Source organism: Mustelus asterias, chromosome 9 (genome assembly GCF_964213995.1).
Source record: "Mustelus asterias chromosome 9, sMusAst1.hap1.1, whole genome shotgun sequence".
NCBI lineage: Eukaryota > Metazoa > Chordata > Chondrichthyes > Carcharhiniformes > Triakidae > Mustelus > Mustelus asterias.
The window spans coordinates 101148740-101172062 of record NC_135809.1 but is presented as its reverse complement, the minus strand read 5'-3'; the positions used below and the strand labels follow the sequence as shown (position 1 = coordinate 101172062).

At 40.3% G+C, this 23323-nt stretch overlaps 1 protein-coding gene across 2 annotated transcripts in view; it reads right to left on the bottom strand.

Annotated features, from left to right (window-relative positions):
- sbf2 (SET binding factor 2) overlaps positions 1-23323 on the bottom strand; it is a 555079-nt gene that overhangs the window by 479206 nt on the left and 52550 nt on the right. For both annotated transcript variants that reach the window (XM_078220692.1, XM_078220693.1), the window contains exon 2: positions 2610-2695. In XM_078220692.1, the coding sequence (XP_078076818.1) occupies positions 2610-2695 (86 nt within the window). The remainder of the gene's footprint in view (positions 1-2609; positions 2696-23323) is intronic.

The following is a 23323-nucleotide window of genomic DNA, read 5'->3' as shown; positions in this document are numbered from 1 at the left end:
AGAAACCATTTACAAGGATCTTAATTGATTGCATAGGACCCCTCCCTAGAACAAGAAATGGGAATCAATATCCATTGACCATAAGGGATGTGTCTACTAGGTTTCCAGAGCCTATTCCATTACGCAATATTATAGCAAAAAGGATTGTAGAGGAGTTATTAAATCTTTTTACTAGATATGGATTACCCATTCAGATACATTCAATACATTCAGATCAAATATCAAATTTTACATCAAAGTTATTCAAGGAGGTTATGGATAACTTAGGAGTAAAACAATTTAAATCAACGGCGTACCATCCAGAATCGCAGGGAGCGTTAGAACGGTGGCATCAAACTTTGAAGACAGTTGTTGAGGACTTGTCAAGATTATCCAGAGGATTGGGATAAAGTATTGAGTTACCTTTCAGAGGAAAATCAAACTAACCTGAAATTATTAATATCACATGTGGGAATAAGTTGGGAGATATTAGAATGGCTATGCATGATGTAGATGTGGGAAATGCTGTTCCAATTAAACAACATCCTGAGACTTAACCCTCTAAAATTGGCACATGTTCAAAGGGAGATCAAAGGTACGCTTAAGAATGACATAATTGAAGTGAGTTGCAGCGAGTGGAGCTCACCCATAGAAGGTGGAGTCACAGGTGGTCAGAGTGGTGAAGAAGACATTCAGCATGCTTAGTTTCATTGGTCAGAACATTGAATACAATTCAATGGGATGTCTTGTTGAAGTTGTACAAGACATTGGTAAGACCACATTTGGAATACTGTGTACAGTTCTGGTCATCTTATTATAGAAAGGATATTATTAAATTAGAAAGAGTGCAGAAGAGATTTACTAGGATGCTTCCGGGACTTGATGGTTTGAGTTATAAGGAAAGGCTAGATAGACTGGGACTTTTTTCTCTGGAGTGTAGGAGGCTGAGAGGTGATCTTGTAGAGGTCTATAAAATAATGAGGGGCATAGATCAGCTTGATAGTCAATATATTTTCCCAAAGGTAGGGAAGTCTAAAATTAGGGGGCATAGATTTAAGGTGAAAGAGGAGAGATACAAAAGTGTCCAGAGGGGCAGTTTTTTCACACAGAGGGTGGCGAGTGTCTGGAACAAGCTACCAGAGGTATTAGTAGAGGTGGGTACAGTTTTGTGTTTCTAAAAAGCATTTAGACAGTTACATGGGTAAGATGGGTACAGAGGGATATGGGCCAAATGTGGGTAATTGGGACTAGCTTAGGTGGTTAAAAAAAAAGGCGACATGGACAAGTTGGGCCAAAGGGCCTGTTTCCATGCTGTAAACCTCTATGACGGTACCAAAACCGGATGGTACCCAAAACATTGTGTGCAGACTATACGAAAGTGAATGCAGTTACAAAAACAGACTCTTATTCAATTCCACGGCTGGAGGACTACATTGAGATGATTGGACAATCTACCTTTATCTCTAAACTGGATTTACTCAAACGTCACTGACAGGTACATTTAAGTATCCGACCTGACTTGTAATAAGGTTCTCATATTGAATTGAGCTTCAACACTCATACCTTTCATCAAAATATTATTTCCATTCCAACATAGCTAGAAGCACAGGGTTAGATTCCCAGTCCGACTGCGGTGGATTCGGGACCTCTTTCCTTGCCCTCCCTGTGCTGGAGGTTGAGATGCTATGGATTGGACCTGCCTTTGGGCAGAGAGCTCAGGGGAAGAGGATAGCTAGAAGACTTGGGTCCTGTGAAGGCCTGAACTACTTATCCTTAAGCTTAGTTAATATACAGTAAATGGCAGAACTCTTAAGAGTATTGATAGGCAAAGGGATCTGGGTATACAGGTACACAGGTCACTGAAAGTGGCAATGCAGGTGGAGAAGGTAGTCAAGAAAGCATACGGCATGCTTGCCTTCATCAGCCGGGGCACTGAGTTTAAAAATTGGCATGTCATGTTGCAGCTTTATAGAACCTTAGTTAGGCCGCACTTGGAATATAGTGTTCAATTCTGGTCGCCACACTACTAGAAGGATGTGGAGGCTTTGGAGAGGGTACAGAAAAGATTTATCAGGATGTTGACTGGTATGGAGGGCATTAGCTATGAGGAGAGGTTGGAGAAACTTGGTTTGTTCTAACTGGAATGACGGAGGTTGAGGGACGACCTGATAGAAGTCTACACGATTATGAGAGGCATGGACAGAGTGGATAGTCAGAAGCTTTTTCCCAGGGTGGAAAAGTCAATTACTAGGGGGCACAGGTTTAAGGTACAAGGAGCAAGGTTTAAAGGAGATGTACGAGGCAGATTTTTTTTTACCCAGAGGCTAGTGGGTGCCTGGAACTCATTGCCGGGGAGGTAGTGGGAGTGGATACGGTAGTGACTTTTAAGGGGCATCTGGACAAATACATGAATAGGATGGGAATAGAGGGATATGGTCCCCAGAAGGGTAGTGGGTTTTAGTTCAGTCGGGCAGCATAGTCGGTGCAGGCTTGGAGGGCCAAAGGGCCTGTTCCTGTGCTGTAATTTTCTTTGGGGGGTTCTTGTTCTTTGTTCTTTATATGCTCAAAATTAATTGAAGAACAACCCAATTTCCAGTTATGAAATGCAAAGTAAGAGCTTACGTACTTACCAATTCTATTCCCTGTGGAAAAGGTGCATCATCCCAGTCTTTTTGTGGAAAACGCTGAATTATCTTCCCTGAACCTTCAACAGATCCTGAATGCAAAAGAAATTAACACATCACTAAAAGCGCATTAGCACAGTATTACTTAATAGGGAAAAACATGCTAATGAAATCACATTTTAAAACATCACTACTGGTTATAATCAAGACTTTAAGTTCTACATCTTTATTAGTTCCTTAATGATCTACAATTCTGTCATTCCTGACTCATAACTTCTCTACTTCTTGTGCATGGTTAAAAAAAAAATTTAAACTAATGATAATTGGTAGCAGCAAGGTAACTTCAGCCAATGCAATGGCCAGTAGATTGCACAGAGTGGCACAGTGGTTAGCACTGCCACCTCACAGCACCAGGGACCTGGGTTCGATTCCAGCCTCAGGTAACTGTCTGTGTTTGCACATTCTGATGTGGAGATGCTGGCGTTGGACTGGGGTAAACTCAGTAAGAAGTTTAACAACACCAGATTAAAAGCTACCAAATAAACCCGTTGGACTTTAACCTGGTGTTGTTAAACTTCTTACTTTGCACATTCTCCCAGTGTCTGCGTGGGGTTTCCTCCGGGTGCTTCAGTTTCCTCCCACAGTCTAAAGATGTTCAGGTTAAGTTGACTGGCCATGCTAAATTGATCCTTAGTGTCAAGGGCATTAATAGGGCAAACATGTGGGGTTACACGTATAGGGCTGGGTGGAATTATTGTCAGTGCAGGCTCGATAAGCTGAATGGCCTCCTTCTGCCTTGTAGGGATTCTATTTGCTCACAGCAAATCAAATGTTATGTTCTTGCAAGGCAAGGTGCTTTGCTGTACAATTTTGAATGGAATATATAGAGGTACACATCTACACAAGTAATTTCAGAAATAATCTGCAAGAGATCTCCGCAAACATTTTTTGGTTGGCTCCTGTAAAACAAGGAAAAATATTTACATTACCTACAAATACATTAGTTCCCATTAGTACCACAGATAACTAATAAATCTCACAATGGGAGCACCTTTATGCCCCTTTGCTTTGCATAGTAGCTTTTACCAGAAGCCTAAACATTGATAAAATCTGTTAAAAATATTATTAAACTAATTTCTTCACAAAATACTTCTATATATTAGCAGCTTGCCAAGCAAGGCCTGTCAAAACCCACAATCACCAGCTGAGATTAACGCAACAGATGAATGGGAAGACCATCACCTCCAAATTCCTCTAAGCCGCATACCACACTCACTTAGGCATACATTGCTATTTCTTCATTATTGCTAAATCAATATCATGGAATTCCCCTCCTAATTGTACGGTGGGAGTACATTCGTCACATAACTACAGCAGTTCAAGATCCACCACCATCTCTCATAGGAAACCAAAGATGAGTAATAAGTGCCAGCCTTGCCAGTGACACCCACTCCAAAGAATGCACTTTTTTATAAACAGGAATGTTCAGTTGTACTTGGATGGGTGTTTGTTCTTGTGAATACTTTTTTTCCTAAGTATTAAATGGCCTCTTCATTTCTCTTGCTGAAATGTAATATCGCACACATGCCAATGTTGAAATTAACATATTAATTATATATATTCTGACAGTAATGCTTTGCTGCAATTTGTTGCAGTCCCCAGTTTGCCCTCCAAATTTGGTGTCATCCTCAAATTTAGAAATAGTGCTTTTTATTTCAAAGTCTAAATCATTGACATAAATTGCGAACAACAGTGGTCCCAGCACTGCGCCGCTAATACCATAAAGGCTAGATGTCACCAAGAAACAATAAATAATTATAAAGGACTGGAATTTGGGGCAGAAGACAAGACTATGAAATGAAAAGATAGTTGAGAAGATCTATTTATAAACTGCCTGAATTCAAAAAGGTTTTATTTAAATGGTTTGCAAAGAGTTTGGAAAATAATGGCCGGAATGTTACCACCATTCACTCCAGCAAGATTGCCCCATCCCACTGCAGTGAACGGAGATTTGGCTGGGCGCCAAATCCCTCATCCTATCGGGGGAGGGTGGATATCCTGTCTGTGGGTATCTTGACAATTCTTTCCAGCTGATGGTGGAGCTTGAACAGCACCTCTGGTGGGTTTAGAGATGAGTGGGGTTTGAGCCCAAGTGTGGTACGTGAATCCTTGGCTTATCGGTTCTTCTTTTATCTGTGTCAATATCTCCAACTTTCTTTGGCTATGTAGGCAATTGTAGCACTTATTTTGAAAATTCGGACGTAAAAAGGTGTGGAAACTATATTATAGGTTTAGGTCTCCCTAGTGGAAAGTATTCTGCTCTTTATGGGACAAGTTTGGTTACCTGCGCTCTGTTTTATCTGACCTCTTCCCGTGAGTCTGTATAGCTCTGCTCGTTATCCTGTGCGTGAAAGTGTACACTGTAATGCCGCATCTTGGGTTTGGGGGTTGTATCCTGATGTTCCCCTCTTTCTGTTGCATCCTTTTATTATTTGTGGTTTTGGGGTGCTGTTTTAAGTTCCGATTAGTTGTATTTGGTCCATAGTGGCTCCCTTATACTATGTAGCTCGGTCCTATTATCCTATTGGCAAGGGTATGCACTATTGCGCCATGTAGCTTTATCATTTTATCCTGACATCCTGCACTCTGGGAAATATCCTTTAATTATCCGTACGAAGGAGTACAACGATTACAACAATTACAATGATTATAATAAACCAATTGTAATGATATTTGCCCATCCTTTCCGTATATATATGTGGATAAATAATAATGCTGTATTGCATCAATCCTGGAGAGTTTGTTGCATGTATGTAAAAATGGGGGAAAATCTTCAATAACTTTTTTAAAATTGAACTCTGCAAAAGAAAAAAAAAACCAAATGCCAAGAGCTTATACAACTAATCAGTTCAAATACAGCGGTTCAGCCTTCTTCCAAAACAAAATTGTGGAAAAGCTGTACGTACAGACAATATAGTCAACTGCTATATCCTTACATCCAATTTCTGCTGAATGTACTTTCTCACCCTCTGCACTGGACTGGATCCGTGCATCAGTAATATAAGTTGCCTTGTCTATACTGCTGTCCGGGGGAGGGACAGGAAGCAAATGGTAAATCAGGAGACACGAGGCTCCCCATGAAAAAATCCCAGCTATTCTCTCTGCTTCATCTTCCTTCCTCACCACCCCTAAAATATTTACAAGTTAAGCAAGAGTTATGTGTCATAAAATGGAGTACTGTGGTGACTTACATAAGAGTTAAAATTACATAATTAATTGCATATTTGGATAAAGACAAAAAACAAGTTTCAATGATGCATTTCTGAAGGGAGTAATAAAAATGTTGAAATCCCCAAGTCCTCACAAAAAGTCTGAAATTAGATAGAAGTCTGAAAAGCTACACTCCGATTGAAAGGCTAACTTTTGTGTCTGCAGAAGAGATTTGAGCTCCAAAGCAGTAGCTCAATGCTCTGAGACACATTATTTCCTTACAATACTTTCAAAAGAAATCAAGGGTTGCGAACAGCAAGTCAGTTAAACTCATTCCCAATCTGACAGATATCTGTAAAGTAAGGAAACAAAATAAATTGGCACAAATATCAAGAATTTAACTGGTTGCAATGTCGTCTACTCCTCAAAAATAGAGTTTTTGGCAATTACTTTCGACAATCAACATTTTTTGATCTTTCACCCACCAACCGTTGAGTAAATTACCCTTTGTAACACATTTTATTTGCACATCTAAATGTTATTTCCAGCTTTGATCTCTGAATAGATTAGCTTTTTTCAAAAATTCCTTGGGTTATAATCTTGTCAGTGCTGTAAGAAATCTTGCATCTCCTAGACAAATTATTTTTCAATTACTGTAGCATACAAGGCTTCTGTATTTTTCATATCACTTCATAAAAGTCAGACTGGAGCAACACAATCGTAGTAGAAAGCCATCAGTGCTATAAAAATGAAAGATAGCAGCCTTCACATGGCCTAGGCCGTTAAGTGATAAATGAAGACAAATGCCATCAACCCGGTGATAGAACATCAATTAACGATCTCCCAGTCTTCAGAGCAATACGCAAGACACCAAGATAGCCCTGTGATGCATCATGTCAGCCCTCGATCAAGAATCCTACAACTTAAGTCTTGGCACGTCAAGAAACCCATGCCTCCAACAGGTCAGCCGCCATCGTATCCATGGATACAACCTCACAATCAATCACTACACTCAAAATATGGCATGACCACAGAGGTAAAGAACACCATTACAGAGCTCTCCCCAACTGAATACCAATGCAAGTGACAATAATAAAATCAAATCAAAGCCTCCTACAACACTGCTATCAAGATACAGAAGTTACACATCATTAACATATATAAAGCCCATAACTTGAAATGGCCAAAACCATCACTCCCAAGCACACCAATCCCAAATGCTTGAATTGGCAATTTCAACAGTCATCACACTATGGCAGGTTATGAGATAAATAAGGCCAATGATAAAAACCTAACAGATTGGATGTCTCAAGACCCGCAACTGGTCTTTGCTTCCAAACAATGAGCAACTTTCTACTCCACCCATTGGCAATGAGGCTTGCCATTGTGCCCAAAGAATGAAGTGGGAACACACTACATGCATCCTGCAAAATACTGACTGACTTCGCACCAGAACTGAAATCCCTGTGATCTCATCAAAATTAACCAAATGGTGGAACTTGACCAAAGCTATGTTGGACCGCTACAGCGAAGCAACCATCAATAAAGTGGTGACCTGAATCCTGTGATTATGGGGTGTTGTTATCAATTTGTTGGTCTCCTGACTGGTGCAACCAAAAGAGCATTCTCCAAGACTTCAGGAAAAAAAAGTTGCATATGCAGACGATCTTGCTTGGGCAACACAAGCCACCACCTTTGACAACAGACTCCACTTTCAACAGAGACTTCAACATCATGTATGAGTACTTCCCAGAATGGAGACTCAAACAAAACCCTCACAAAACCAGTCACCACATTTCAAACCTCTGCCTGAAGCCCTTTTGGACCCATGAACATAACTTCATGCAATACAATTTCAACCCTGAAGCATGAGGAAAAAAAGGAATGGTCCTCACAAGAAGACAGAACAAACATGGAGGACCAGACAGAACAGGTCCCTGGTTTCGACCTCCCACAAAACCACGGGCATCCCTAAACTACATTCGTGCAAACATGTGGTCACCCAAAATCACCATGAAACACGATGCCCAACTCAAATATATGAAGGAGGTATTGCAGCCATGTACATTGCAGCTCCAGACATAATATCCTGGCTTGACCTTCTTGATGTAAAATTATAGTTGTTCTTCTCTACCAAGTCACAAGTAGGAAGATTGTTATAAACATACATTACGTTGTGCATTCAAATTGAGTTCTTTGACAAATAGACATGGATACTGCGCACATGTACCCAACTGTCGAAGACATGGACGTCTTCAGACTCTGCAAACATTTTCCCTTTCATTGGGTAACAACGTGGTCCAACTTAATATGCAGATACTTTCTTTATGGGCGGCATGGTGGTACGATGGCTAGCACTGCTGCCTCACAGCGCCAGGGACCTGGGTTCGATTCCTGGCTTCAGTCACTGTGCGCAGTTTGTACGTTCTCCCAGTGTCTGCGTGGGTTTCCTCCGGGTGATCCGGTTTCCTCCCACAGTCCGAAAGGCGTGCTGGTTAGGTGCATTGGCCATACTAAATTCACCCTCAGTGCAACCAAACAGACACCAGAGTGTGGTGACTAGGGGATTTTCATAATAACTTCATTGCAGTGTTAATGGAAGCCTAATTGTGACACGAATAAATAAACTTTAAACTTCATCAGTTAGAATGAAGAGTTATTCAAAAATTGCTCCATCCAAAATTCTGTCCAAATTGTAAAAGCACAAATTTATCAACTGTAATGGATTCGTGAAAAAAGGATAATCAGAGGGGTCTTGGAGAGACAGACAGGCAGACAAGTAGAGACAGTGCATTAATTCCAGTCTGCAGAGTGCAACAAAACACGCATGAATTGGGTCACAATGGAATTTTCATTGCAACCTCATTCTCTTCAAATGTCAGATAATTATTTTGATATTTGTGATTCATGTCTCTCAAAATTCCTCTAAGTAAATTAATGGCATTCACATTCCAAATAAATAAGAAATGTATGTGTTCACGTTGGGGGGCGGGAGGGGGGGACGGACGCGGATTGCTTTGTTCTAACATACTTACAATTGTTATTTGGATTTGATGGCTCATGCAAGAAAACACATTTATCTGCACTTTATTTTGTAACTGTCTAACATATTTAAAATTGCCAATTCTTCACTGCATTTAAAAAATACAAGATTAAGCTTTTTTTAACTTGAGAAATCAAGTCAAGGTGTGAGGCTACATGCAAGGAACAAATCCGATAAATTAGGGGACAGTGATCAGTGAAAAGTTCAGAGAAGTACTTATAAAAGTAAAAATGAACAGAGGAAATAATGCAGGAAAGTAAAAGACAATAAAGACAAAACACAAGAAATCGGAGTAGACAACAAACCCTGCTGAGCCTGCTCCACCATTGAATAAGATCACGGCTGATCTTGGTCTTCAACTCTACTTTTCCACCCGCTCTCCATACCTCTAGATTCCCTGAAGAGACTAAAAATTATCTACCTATCCTAGCCCTGACTAAGTTCAATGATTCAACATTCATGACACTCTGGCGTAGTGGACTCCAAAGATTTACAACTCTTTGAGTGGAGTAGTTTCTCCTCATCTCAGTCCTAAATGATTGACTCCTTATCGTGAGACCGTGCACCAAATATAGGATCCCCCATCCAACAAAAACAGTCTCAGCATCGACACTTTCAACCCCCTTCAGAATCTTTTGCGTCAATGAGGTTGCATCTCATTCTTCTAAATTTCAGAGAATATACACCCAATTTACTCAGCCTCTCATCATATGACAAGTCCCATCATCCCCCATACAGCCTTGGTGAGAATGCACCTGTAGTAGTGTGTACAGTTTTGGTCTCCATACCTAAGGAAGGATATATTTGCCATGGAGACAGTGCACCATATCACTGAAATCAAAGTATGCACTTTAACTCCCACAACTGTTCACTATTTCAGAACTGATGTCTGGGCAAGAGGGTTGTCCTATAAGAAAGATCAAATTGAATAGGCCTTAACACTCTGGAGTTTAATTAGTTTGAGCTCACTAAATCATACAGAATTCCGAGAGGGTTGACAAGGTAGATGTTGAGAAGCTATTTCCCCCCCAGCTGGAGAGTCAAGAACCAGGAGTCATGGTTCATGCTAAGGGGTCAGCCATTTAAGACTGAGATGAGGAGAAATTACTTCACTCAGAGCTGGAAATCTTTGGATTAATCTGCTCCTGAGCACTGTGAATGCTCAAGTATGTTCAAGGCAGGGATTGATAAGATCTTTGGACCCTAAAGGAAATGGCAATCAGGCAGGAAAGTACAGTTGGGGGTGAACCATGAACTTATTAAATGTTGGAGCAGGCTCAAGGGGCCAAATGGTCTAGTAATGCTTCTATTTCTTATGTTACAATCACCTGGAGCGTCAAGATAATTCCCGGTTTCTTTTCTCTGCTCTGAACTATCTTAAAATCCCTCTCCACCCCCCCCCCCCCCCCCCCCCACACCACCCTTTTTACATCTTCCTATTGTTTCTCTCCTACCTTCCACCCATGCCCTGTCTGAGCTCATTTTGCCCATGAAACCCACCCCCTACTCTCTTGATCCAATTCCCAATAAACTACCGACTACTCAATTTATCTTGCTCATCCCCGTGTTAGCTGGGATTACTGTTAACAATTCTCCCTCCTCGGGTACTATCCCCTCTTCTTCAAATCTAAGCTAAATCATCCCTTCCCTTAAAAAAAATTCAAACCTTGATCCTTCCCAACCTTGCAAATTACCATCCCATCTCTAATCCCCCTTTCTACTCCAAAGTCCTTGAACATGTTGTTGCATCCCAAATCCATGCTCATTTTACCCAGAACTCCAGGGTTGAATCTCTCCATCAAATTTCCTTCCTTACCCTAGTACCAATACAATTCTTAACAAAGTCACAGATGACATCCTACACAATGGTGACAAATATTAATTAGTGTTTTTCATCCTTCGACGTGGTCAACACCATCCGCCCCCAACACCTCTCCAATGTTGTCTAATTGGATAGGACTGTTAGGAATGGGTTAACAGACCTTCCAATTAACTCCTAATTTGATGTCAATTATTCAATAGAAGTCACTGATATATAAAGGGGCCACAGGTGGCATTATTTAGTGGTGGAGAATTGTGTGTGGAGTTGGATCAAAGAAATAAAGGTATTTTATGAAGAAGCAGAACTCGTGTCTTCTTTACTCGACAGCAACCAAGAGGCTCAAACAAGGACAGTCAGTGTCTCTGTTTTTATCTATCCAGTCTTAGCTTTGGAATTAACTGCAGGAGCATCTCTTCCCATTCCTACATCATTACCTCAAGTGTCCCCCAAGGATCAATCCTCGGTCCCCTCCTATTTTCCATAACAAGTTGCCCATTAGTGATATCAACCAAAAACAGTTGTTTCCATATGCGCAAACAACAGCCATCTATACCTCCCTCTTCTGTCTGTAAACTGTCACACTGTTTGCCTGACATTCAATACTGAATGAGAGGACATTTGCTTGAACTGAAAATTAGAAGGATCAAAGCCATTGTCTTCAGGTTCTGCTACAAACTCCACTTCCTGATCACTGCTCTCTCTGGCAACTATCTGAGGCTGAACAAAACTGTTTGTAATCTTGGTGTCATATCTGACCCAAAAATGAGCTTCTGACACATATCCGCATCATCGTCAATAACAATGACTCCATCATTCCCCAACTCATCTGCTCACTTCTGCCACCATCTCAGCTCCCCAGAACTTCTCCCGAGCCTCAACCACACAGAGCCAGATAACAGCATCATGATCAAAAGTTGGCTTCGTAACAGGAAACAAAGAGTAATGGTCAATGGATGATGTGGAGATGCCAGCATTGGACTGGGGTAGGCACAGTAAGAAGTCTCACAACACCAGGTTAAAGTCCAACAGGTTTATTTGGTAGCATGAGCTTTTGGAGTGCTGCATATGGGAGGCCATATTGAAAAGCTGTTGATGTTCATAGGCTCCAGGCAGCAAACCATAGAACGATAGAAAAGCTACAGCACAGAAGGAGGCCATTCGGCCCATCTTGTCCATGTCAGCCCCAAGACACCCAGGTACCCTTTCTAATCCCAATGGATTAAAAATGGGTGCTCTTGCAAATTAAAAATTGTTTCAAGTAATGTTTCACAGGGTTCAGTGTTAAGACCCTTGCTATTTGTTATATATTAACAATTTGGACGTGAACGATTGGAAAATTTGCAGACAACACAAAGATTAGCCAAGTTGTGGATGGTGAGGATAGCTATAATCTGCAAAATGATATTGATGGGTTGGTGGAGTAGACAGTAAAGTGGCAGATGGATTTTAACACAAAAGTGTGAAGTAATGCATTGAGGGAGGTCAAACAGTTGTAGGGAATACACAATAAATGGGAATATACTAAGTTGAAGTGAGAGATCTTGACGTGCAAATAAAAAATTCCCTAAAGGCAGCAGTTCAAGTAGTCAAGGTTGTAAAGAAGGCATATGGAATGCTCTCCTACATTGGCAGAGGTATAGAATATATTAAGTAAGGATATAACGTTGGAATTGTACAATACACTGGTGAGGCCACACCTGGAGAATTGTGCACAGTTCTGGTCACCATATTACAGGAAGAGCGTCATTGCTCTGGAGAGAGTGCAGAGGAGGTTTACAAGAATGTTGCCAGGGCTAGAAAAGTGTAGCTACGAAGGGAGATTGGACATGTTGGGGTTATTTTCCTTGGAACAAAGAAGGGTGACTTGATAGAAGTACATGAAATTATGAGGGGAAGAGACAGACTGGACTCCACTGGATGGTGGAGAATTCTAAAACCAGGGGACATAGCTTCAAGACAAGTAGCAGTAGGTGTGGAGGGGACAAGAGGAAGAACTTTTTTTTAAAAAGTGTGATGGGTGTCTGGGATTTGCTACCCGAATTGGTGGTGAGGGCAGAGACCCCAAACTCTTAAAAGTTACCTGGATCTGCACTTTAAGTGCTGTAAGCTACAAGGCTATGGGCCGGATGCAGGAAGGTGGGATTCGCAAGAGCACCTGGGTATTCTGGGGCTGACATGGATGAGATAGGCCGAATGGCCTCCTTCTGTGCTGTAACTTTTCTATCGTTCTATGGTTTGCTTCCTGGAGCCTGCGAACACCAACAGCTTTTCAATATGGCCGACAGTATGCCGAACACACACTCCCAGCAAACATATAGTTAAATTGAAATCCCACAACTTTCTTAAGCTCTGCCCATCTCCAGAATAACATAGCCTACCAGGGCTCACTGAATGTTTTTTAAATTAATGGCAGCTTTAACTACCAAAACAACTCTCTGGATTGAATTTTCGTCAACACCTCCGCCAATTCTCCAACCAAGCAAGCCTACCTGCTGTGTTACCTCTTATTTTAAGTCAACATGGTCCCAATCATTTCAACATATTGGTCTTCAATCTGCTTTACTTACATTTATCCCATTTAAACTTTAATCTTCCCAAAAATAAAAAAACTTCTAAAATATTACTATGAACCATGAACTAGTATTTATTACACATCCTTCATAAACTGGAGACCACCCAAAATTCCGCTGTCCATTTCCTAACCTGTGCCAAGTTCCATTGACCCATCCCATTGACCCTTTACTCATGTTTGCTGACCTACATTGGTCCTAGTTAGTTGGCAATGCCTTGATTTTAAAACTTTCACCCTTGTTTTCAAAACCATCTATGGATCACCTGTAATCTTCTCCAGCCCCACAACCCGAGACACCTGTGCTTCTCGAATTATGGTCTTGAGCATCCCAGATTTTTATCACTCCATCACTGCGGCCATGCTTTCCAGCTGTCTCAGTCCTAAGTTCCCTCCCTAAACCTCTTCATCTCTCTGCCTTTCTTTTTTCCTTTAAGACACTCCTCAAAATCTACATCTTTGACCAAACCTTTGGACATCTATCCTAATAAATACTTATGGGACTTGGCATCAAACTTCATTAATTGTTCCTGTGAACCGTTCCTTGGAACGGTTTACTCTGTTAAAGGTTCTTTATGAATCAAAGTTCTTGTTGTTGTCACTAAGGTGTTGCCACATTCTGGAAAGAAAAATCAATAAATGTACACAACACAAATGAAATCAACATTAACATTCTTCATGCTCAGTACTTACTGCACAATAGAATCATCCAGCTGTGCCTTGTGTTTTAAATAGTTGGCCATCAAGTGCTACTTTGATTTTGATCATTAGCAAAGAGGTGAGAAGAAATCAGTTACTTAATATCAAAGCGTTTACTCTGTAGTTACTGTGAAGCTTAAACAGTACAAGACTGCCTCCTTGAGATGTGTCTTGCACTTGGCAACTTCATTATTATATGGCAATTTTGAATCCACACAATAAGATAGAAAGCATTATGCACGACTGAAATATAACTCAGTCATCAGAATCTGAAATGCATCATTTCCACGTTTAAACCAAAATATTTAATTTTAGCAATTATATTGTCCCAAAATAATAATGCTGGAACAACCTCAACTGCTAACAGGTTTAGAACAACAATTTGCATTTCTACAACACTTTTAGCATAGTAAAACATCCCAATACACTTCACAAGAACATTATCAAACAAAATTTTCCACCAAGCCTCAGATGATGATTTTGCACAGGTAGCCAAAAGCTTAGTCAAAGTGGTAAGTTATAAGAAGTGTCTTAAAGGAGGAAAGGGAGGTCGAAGGGCTATGTGAATTTCAGAGCTTTATTGGCACACTAATATTGTCTGAGAAAAAGTCACACTAACATAGTTCCCATGAAAAGTATTTATTTTCATTTTCCATAAAATATGAATTATTGCTCCAAATCAGCTTTATGATATTTATAGATTATCAACAAATTTAGAATACTCAGCATCAAATACATTAACTGCAAAACGTTTGCTTGCATCACTAGCCCTGGGATATTGAAAGCATGATGTGGAGATGCCGGCGTTGAACTGGGGTAAACACAGTAAGAAGTTTAACAACACCAGGTTGAAGTCCAACAGGTTTATTTGGAAGCAAAAGCCACAAGCTTTCGGAGCCTAAAGCTCCTTCTTCAGGTGAGTGGGAATTCTGTTCACAAACAGGGCATATAAAGACAGAAACTCAATTTACAGAATAATGGTTGGAATGCGAATACTTACAGCTAATCAAGTCTTAAAGGTACAAACAATGTGAGTGGAGAGAGCATTAAGACAGGTTAAAGAGATGTGTATTGTCTCCAGACAGGACAGCCAGTGAGACCCTGCAAGTCCAGGCAAGCTGTGGGGATTACAGATAGTGTGACATGAACCCAATATCCCGGTTGAGGCCGTCCTCATGTGTGCAGAACTTGGCTATCAGTTTCTGCTCAGCGACTCTGCGCCGTCGTGTGTCGTGAAGGCCGCCTTGGAGAACGCTTACCCGAATATCAGAGGCCAAATGCCCGTGACTGCTGAAGTGCTCCCCAACAGGAAGAGAACAGTCTTGCCTGGTGATTGTCGAGCAGTGTTCATTCATCCGTTGTCGCAGCGTCTGCATGGTTTCCCCAATGTGCCATGCCTCGGGACATCCTTTCCTGCAGCGTATCTGGTAGACAACGTTGGCCGAGTTGCAAGAGAATGTACCGTGTACCTGGTGGATGGTGTTCTCACGTGAGATGATGGCATCTGTGTCGATAATCCGGCACGTCTTGCAGAGGTTGCTGTGGCAGGGTTGTGTGGTGCCGTGGTCACTGTTCTCCTGAAGGCTGGGTAAAGCTTTGACAAAGGGTCGTGTGGACTCAAAACGTTAGCTCTTTTCTCTCCTTACAGATGCTGTCAGACCTGCTGAGAATTTCCAGCATTTTCTCTTTTGGTTGTGATTCTACTGTGCTTGCACAGGGTTACAACATGAAGAATAAATAATAGCAGTTATTGCTTAGCAACTGAAACCCTTTTAAGGGTAGAAAATATTTTAAGTTTTAGCTGGATATATTGCAGTTGGAGACAGGGCACTTGGAAGTGAACATCATCCAACTCTGCCAGGATAAGCTGGCCAAGACAAGGGTGTTGCAAAAATGCAGGCCTCCTAAGGAACAAGTAACAATCCCGATAACCAGGGAATTGGGACAGAAAGGATGTCTTAAAAAGACTGAAGTGAACAGAGAGAGACCAAGTTATAGTCCAGAACAATTCAAAGAAGAGTAAATTAATGTTCTGAGTTAGAGAGACAATTGATGTAACCATAAAGTGGGAGAGCAGATTTCATAAGTAAATGAACCATTTAACGCTGTTTTACTAGAGTCTGGGTGGGAATCGAGTTAACTCAATTGTGAACAGTTTGTACAGCAGTCAAGACAAAGAAATCCATAAGGCATTGGTGTAAAATCCTGGACTGGATTCACTGTTAAAACTGGAGTGAAAGTTTTGTTTAAAAGTGTCATTTGAAAAACCTGGACTGGATTTAGGAATGCAAACCACTACAGGAAAGCATAATTAGGAGAGAAGATTCTAAAACAAGTTTTTGAGAATGGAGTTTGGAAACTCTCATGTGATAATCATCTGGGGGGATTCTGAGGAGAAATCCACAAACACCAACTTGGATTCGCCACGGAATGTATATGTCACAGTCATCTTAAAAGGATTGTGTGTGTTAATGAGACCATTATAGTTTAAGATGTACTTTGTAATCTGCAGTAACATTAAAATCTGTGTCTTATTGTTAAGATAAGGGGGAGAGGTAAAGGAATATTGTATCATAGTCCAATTCTTTCATGCTTAATATTTTTTTCTTGTTAAAACTAAGTAGCAGTCCTGTGACTTCGTTTCTCCACGTTTTATAAAAAGAAAAGTAAAATTTACGGTCTTGTGAGCTAGGATTCTATTCTGGAATCTTCCCATCCAGTTATGACATCAACTGGGATCATAACAATAGCTAGACAATGTTTCTACGAACAATGATTGAGGCCTGGATACTAGAATCAATAATTTAATGCTGTCATTTAGGAGATGGCAAGACAGGTAGTCTGTAGAAAATTAAATCACAACAATTGAAAGCATTCATTCCTGTATTAAAAAAACAAATACAATGGAACATAATTCCCAAGCAATTAAGTTACCCAGAAATAATGAATTGACAATATCAATATTCAGCCTTTCTTACAAACATGAATGACAACACCATTCTGAAATTTCTCGGAGGAGAGCATTGTGCTGGAATATCATCATCGGCTTTAATTTTGTGCCATCCACCATACAAGGTGGAACACTAGATACCTAGTCTTCACATGGCCAGTTATTCTTACCAGGATGGTTTTTATCACCAATCTCGGCAACAATCTTGCTTGCTAGCATAACAAAGTTCATTGGTGTTTCATCCATATTTCCACTACAGCTAATAGCTATACATTCTTCTCTTAATGACTGGTGACACAATTGTGGAATTTAATGATTTTGTCAAGTTCAGGTGGCAAACGCTGTGGATTTTTAATTTTCTGATAGAGTGCTAAATTGGGCCTTTTCATGAATCTTAAGCATCATCCAACACAGGTCTTGAATTGTGGAATTACCACCTTTCTTCACATCTCTGTGGGCATAAAGTTGGATTGCAATCTCAGGTGATAATATGACCATTTTGCCGATGCTCATTAGCTGCAGAGAAAATTGGCACTATGGGTTTAAATTGAGCTGCGCACTTGTTATTCTTTCTCAAAGACATTGAGAGATATCAACACATTAGTCTTGTCAATTGGCCAGGAGATTGCCGCTGGAATTGGAGGAGGCCAAATCTAAAGCTTCCCACGTGTGCCTTTAAATTGATGAACCATGGTCATTATTAGTAAGTAATTAATCACAACACCATTTGATCCCTGAAAAACTATGGTCGACTTCTACATGGTGTACAAAAAAAACTTCTTTTTAGACCAAATATCATGGGGCTGACTTTTACATGTGACTTTTGCATGAGTATTTGCAATATTTTCTCTGTATCTATCCCACCAAACCCCTTTACCATTTTTAATGCCTTGATGAGATCTTCTGAACTCAAGGGAATACAATCTATGTGAATGCAACCTGTCTTTTGTTTCCTTTCAACCTTGTTATTATTTCTACTGAATCTGCACTTGCATCCTTTCCAACTCCAATTGTATTTCCTGAGGTTCAGCATTCAAAACCGAAAGCACTAATCCAGATGGGCTCTGAGCAATAATCTGCACATCTTTTTCTCATTTTTGTGTTCCAACCTCCATCAGATAAAGTCCAACATTCCATTTGCTTTTCTGATTATTTGTTGTATCTGTGCACTAGCCTTTGAGTAAGTCATGTGCACTGGTACTTAAATCCCTCTGATTCCAGTCTCACATCATTCAGAGCATATTCTGATCTGTCTCACATCATTCAGAAAATATTCTGACCGGTCTCAGATCCAAAGTGGATGAACTTGCAGTTCTTCACAATTAATTCCACCAAACATAGTTTCACCCACTTAGTCTAAGTAACTCTGTAAACCTCTCTTGCTATCAACACATTTTATTACACCTTATCTCAAAATGTGATTATAGAGCAGTCCTGATTCCTTCCTCCAAGTTACTAATATACACATATGGTAAGAAGTTAATCCTTGACTAACACCACTTGACACATCATGCTATTCAAAACACACCTGCCCTGTCTTCTACCTCCTAATTTATTACTGATCCTTTGATCTCTCAGGAAAATCTCCAATTCAATGCATGAATATTTTTCATAATATTCTCAAGTGGAACCTTATCAAACGTCTTCCAGATGTCAATTTAGACAATATCCATAGACACTCTTCTATCCACAATGTTAGTGACCTCCTCAAAAAATTCAGCTAGATTAGTGACCCATCCTTTACAAATCCACAATGACAATATCCAAAGATTCTTAACCAATGCTCAATCATTTTGTTTGATGATAGATTCATGCAACATCCTCCCCAAATGATGTTAAAGTCTGTAGTTACCTCAATACTTCCTCCTCTCTTAAAAAAGTAATTTGAAATTTTACAATGCAAAAAAAGTATAATCTCTAAATACAGAAGGCTTCAGAAAATTCTGCCTCCTGCTTCTGGAATTGTTTTCACCTATTTCTTTTGGTATCCAGTTCTTTTGTATTTGACATATTTTTAGGATCCCCTCTTATTCAGTCTTTGTTCTCTATTGTGAATACAGAGGGGAAGAGTTTGCCATCCCTACATTATAAGGCTACAAATCTCCGCTTTAATGTAATGTGCATATTCCAGGTTCCTTTGCTCATAATATTCATGAAAACTATTCTGAATAAGTTATTTTTCCATATTCTTTTTCCATCTCTTACCTTCAGTTTCTTCTTGCTGCTCCTAATAGCTCTTCCAGTCAATTAGATTTCCACCTGGGTCTTGGATTTGCGCCTCTGACCCAAATTGTATCATTTCAATAGGAACAGGTGATTTTCAGAGAGACTCAAATAATCCTGACAATAGTCAAATCTTGCAAACTCATAACTGTAGAATCCCACCCAATTTTATTTGCCTGTCAGGCATGTTTAAAATTATATTTAAATTGGTTAGACTGCATCTGAAGGATGGTGAACAATTCTGAACACGACACCTTAGGAAGGACATAATGGCCTCGAAAGGAATACAGCTTTTGTTTACTCAAATGATATCTGGACACTAATCATAGAAATCATAGAAACCCTACAGTGCAGAAGGAGGCCATTCGGCCCATCGAGTCTGCACCGACCACAATCCCACCCAGGCCCTATCCCGTAATGATTAAATTACGAGGAGAGCCCACATAAACTAAGGCTGCATTCCCTGGAATTTAAAAGATTTGGGGCTGATTTCATGAAAGCTTTCAAGATTGCAGTTATACTCCCAATACTCAATTGCTGAAGAAAGAAACTAGAGCCAATCTTTACTTGGTACCGATTTATTTACAGAGTAAATCATTCTAGCATGACTCATTCTGTTGGGAAAACATTTGCTAGGATTATCTGGCCACCCTGCAGAGCTTTTCTCAGTGGCAGGAGGTAGTGCACCGTTGGCCGGATCTTCTGATCCCGTCGCAGTCAATGGGATTTCCTATTGATCCCACCCCCACACCACCGGAAAATGTGTGATGGGTGCACCGGCAGCAGGACCAAAAGTTCTTGCATGATGAAGGGCCAGAAGGTCATACCATATTGGTATGATAGTACTCTTCACTGTTGACTCTGCTAGAGTTTGTATGGTCAGTAAGAGGGAATGACATTTCCACAGACCAGTCATGCCCGAGTGTCCCTCTTCACCCGAACGTTGTCTTTGTTTAATGTAAAGGTAGCCTGAACTTGGAAATTCATGTCTATTGGGAATTCCATATTAGGTGCTAAGCCCATCCCCAACAGCTTATTTTTTTAAAATATATTTATTTTTGGATATTTTCCTGCTACCATCTTTGTTGATTGTCACAGAGGACTTTAAATGAGGATTGCTAAAGTGCAATTTGTGTCAACAGTGTATTTACAATTGACTCCAAGGTACTTGGAGCTTTGGATGCTACCAACTTATTAGTTTTGACCCAGGCTTAGGAGAATGATGTGAAATCATCTTAAATACTTCAACAATGATAGTCTGCAATTGGTTACAATCCTCTTTCTTCTTCCACTATTGACACATGACATGCTTTAGATAAGGTGGCTGCCATGTCTCTGAGAACCTCCAAGAGCTAACTTCCTGTGCACTCAAGAACAACATTGTTCCTAATTTCCCCATGTACAGTTATTTGGTGACTTAGAAAAAATCATGATGTTTTTATAGAGTCCAAACATGCATCCACATGAAACCCAAACTTCATAAGGTAAATGCAATCAATGGATATATCACCAGGCAAGACTGTTCTCTTCCTGTGGGGGAGCACTTCAGCAGTCACGGGCATTCAGCCTTGGATCTTCAGGTAAGCGTTCTCCAAGGCAGCCTTCACAACACACGACAGCGCACAGTCGCTGAGCAGAAACTGATAGCCAAGTTCCGCACACATGAGGACGGCCTAAACCGGGATGTTGGATTTATGTCACATTATCAGTAACCCCCACAGCTTGCCTCCTGGGCTTGTAGAATCTCACTAGCTGTTCTGTCTGGAGACAATACACATTTCTTTAACCTGTGTTTAATGTTCCCTCCACCCACATTGTCTGTACCTTTAAGACCTGGCTGGCTGTAGGATTCGCATTCTAATCAGTATTCTGCAACTTGATTTTGTCTGTTTGCACTGTTTGAGAGCACATTTCCACTCCATCTGACGAAGGAGCAGTGCTCCAAAAGCTTATGGTATTTGCTACCAAATAAACCTGTTGGACTTTAACCTGGTGTTGAGAGACTTCTTACCGTGTTCACCCCAGTCCAACGCCGGCATCTCCACATCATTATATCCACAGAATCAGAGTATAGTCATAACAAAGGAGGCAGCCATTCAACCCAGTGTGTCTATGATGGCCCCAATTATTTTGCTGAGCAGAAACTGATAGCCAAGTTCCGCACACATGAGGACGGCCTCAACTGGGATCTTGGGTTCATGTCACACTATCTGTAACCCCCACGACTTGCCTGGGCTTGCAAAATCTCACTAACTGTCCTGGCTGGAGACAATACACACCTCTTTAACCTGTGCTTAACCGTCTCTCCACTCACATTGTCTGTATCTTTAAGACTTGATTACCTGTAAAGACTCGCATTCCAACCATTATCTTGTAAATTGAGTGTGTGTTTATATATGCCCTGTTTGTGAACAGAACTCCCACTCACCTGAAGGAGTGACACTCCGAAAGCTTGTGCTACCAAATAAACCTGTTGGACTTTAACCTGGTGTTGAGACTTCTTACTGTGCTTACCCCAGTCCAACGCCGACATCTCCACATCATCCCAATTATTTCCCTAGTGTCATGCAATTATTTTCTCTTCAAGTGCTTATACAATTCCCTTTTGAAAGCCATAGTTCTATCTGCTCCCAATCTCTCAGGCAGTGCATTCCTGATCATAACCATTTGCTGCATAACGGATTCCTTGCTTTCTCCGTTTTGCCAATCACTTTAAATCAGTGTCTGTTGATTCTCAACCCTTTCAGCAATGTGTTTTCCTCTCTCTGCCTAATGCATCATAATTTTGAATACCTCTATCAAATCTTCTATTAACTTTCTCTTCTCCAAAGAGAACAATCCAGCTTCTCCAATTTATGCATGCTATTGAAGTCCCTCATCCCTGGAAGCATTCTTGCCAAACTTTTCTGCATTCTCTCCAAGGCTTTCACATCTCTCCTGAAGTGCAGTATCCAGGACTGGACACATTACTCCAGTTGAGGCCAAACCAGTGTCTTCCAAAACCACCAGGTTTCTCTGTCCCTGCAATCCCTCCTGAATCGTACCCTCTATATTATATTGCCTCTTCCATCCAACCAAAATGTTTCACTTCAATCTTCTCTGTATTAAAGTTAATTTGACACATGTTTGCCCATTCCAGATATGCACACTTTCCAGCAAAGGCCATTGGATAACGATACCACATCACCCTCCCTGCCCCCATCACCCAGTGATATTGCAAAGTTATAATCCATATTGGTACCTACATTTCACAAAAAGTGGAAATGTTGTTTCATTGTTATGCTATTGTGTGTGATTCAACCAAAAACTTTTAGAAAGTTTAAATATCGCACAAAAAATAAGGTAGAAAAAAATCAGATGCAAATTTCCAATTTTCAAAATTCATCATCACTTGGTAGGTTGTTATGGATAGAAGTTCCATTTCAATTAGTCACAGAACACTTAATATATATATTAATAACCATAATTCTTACCATTTGGCCAAATACAGATGTTCCACTTTGTTGAGCTCTTGGAAACATCTAGAAACCCAAATTCCTGAAGAATGTCTTTTGACCTATTTGTTTCTGATACTTTTTTTAGAAAACAAAACACAAAAATAACTTGGCTAGATAAGAAAGCTTAGTTTGCTGGCCCTAATAACTTGGAACATTGGAAATAGGAACAGAGTGGACCAGTGAGTCTGCATTTCAATTTGCTCACTGCTTCAACTCCACTTCCCTGTCTGCTCCCCAAGAGACCAACAATCTACTTCAATCTTGAATATACTGAATGATGGAGCATTCACAGCTGTCTGATGTAGAGAATTTCAGAATATACGCAACCCTTTCAATAAGAATTTTTTCATTATAGTCTTAAATGATCAACACCTTATTCTGAAACTTTGCTCAGTTCTAGATTCTTTAGCCAAGGAAAACAAGCTCTTAAGCGTCTATGTTTTCAAGCCCCTTCAGGATTTTGTACATTTCAATGGGATCACATCTCATCTTTGTAAACTCAATTCAAATGCCAAATTTACTCAGCCTTTCATCATAACACTCTCATTCCAGTAATCAATTTAGTAAACCTTCAATATATTGCCTCCAGAGCAAGAATATGTTTGCTTAAATAATGGAGACCAAAACTGTACACAATATTCCAGGTCTGGTCTCACTAAAGCCCTATACAGGACAACTAGAGCAAGATTTCTTTATTCGTGGATTCC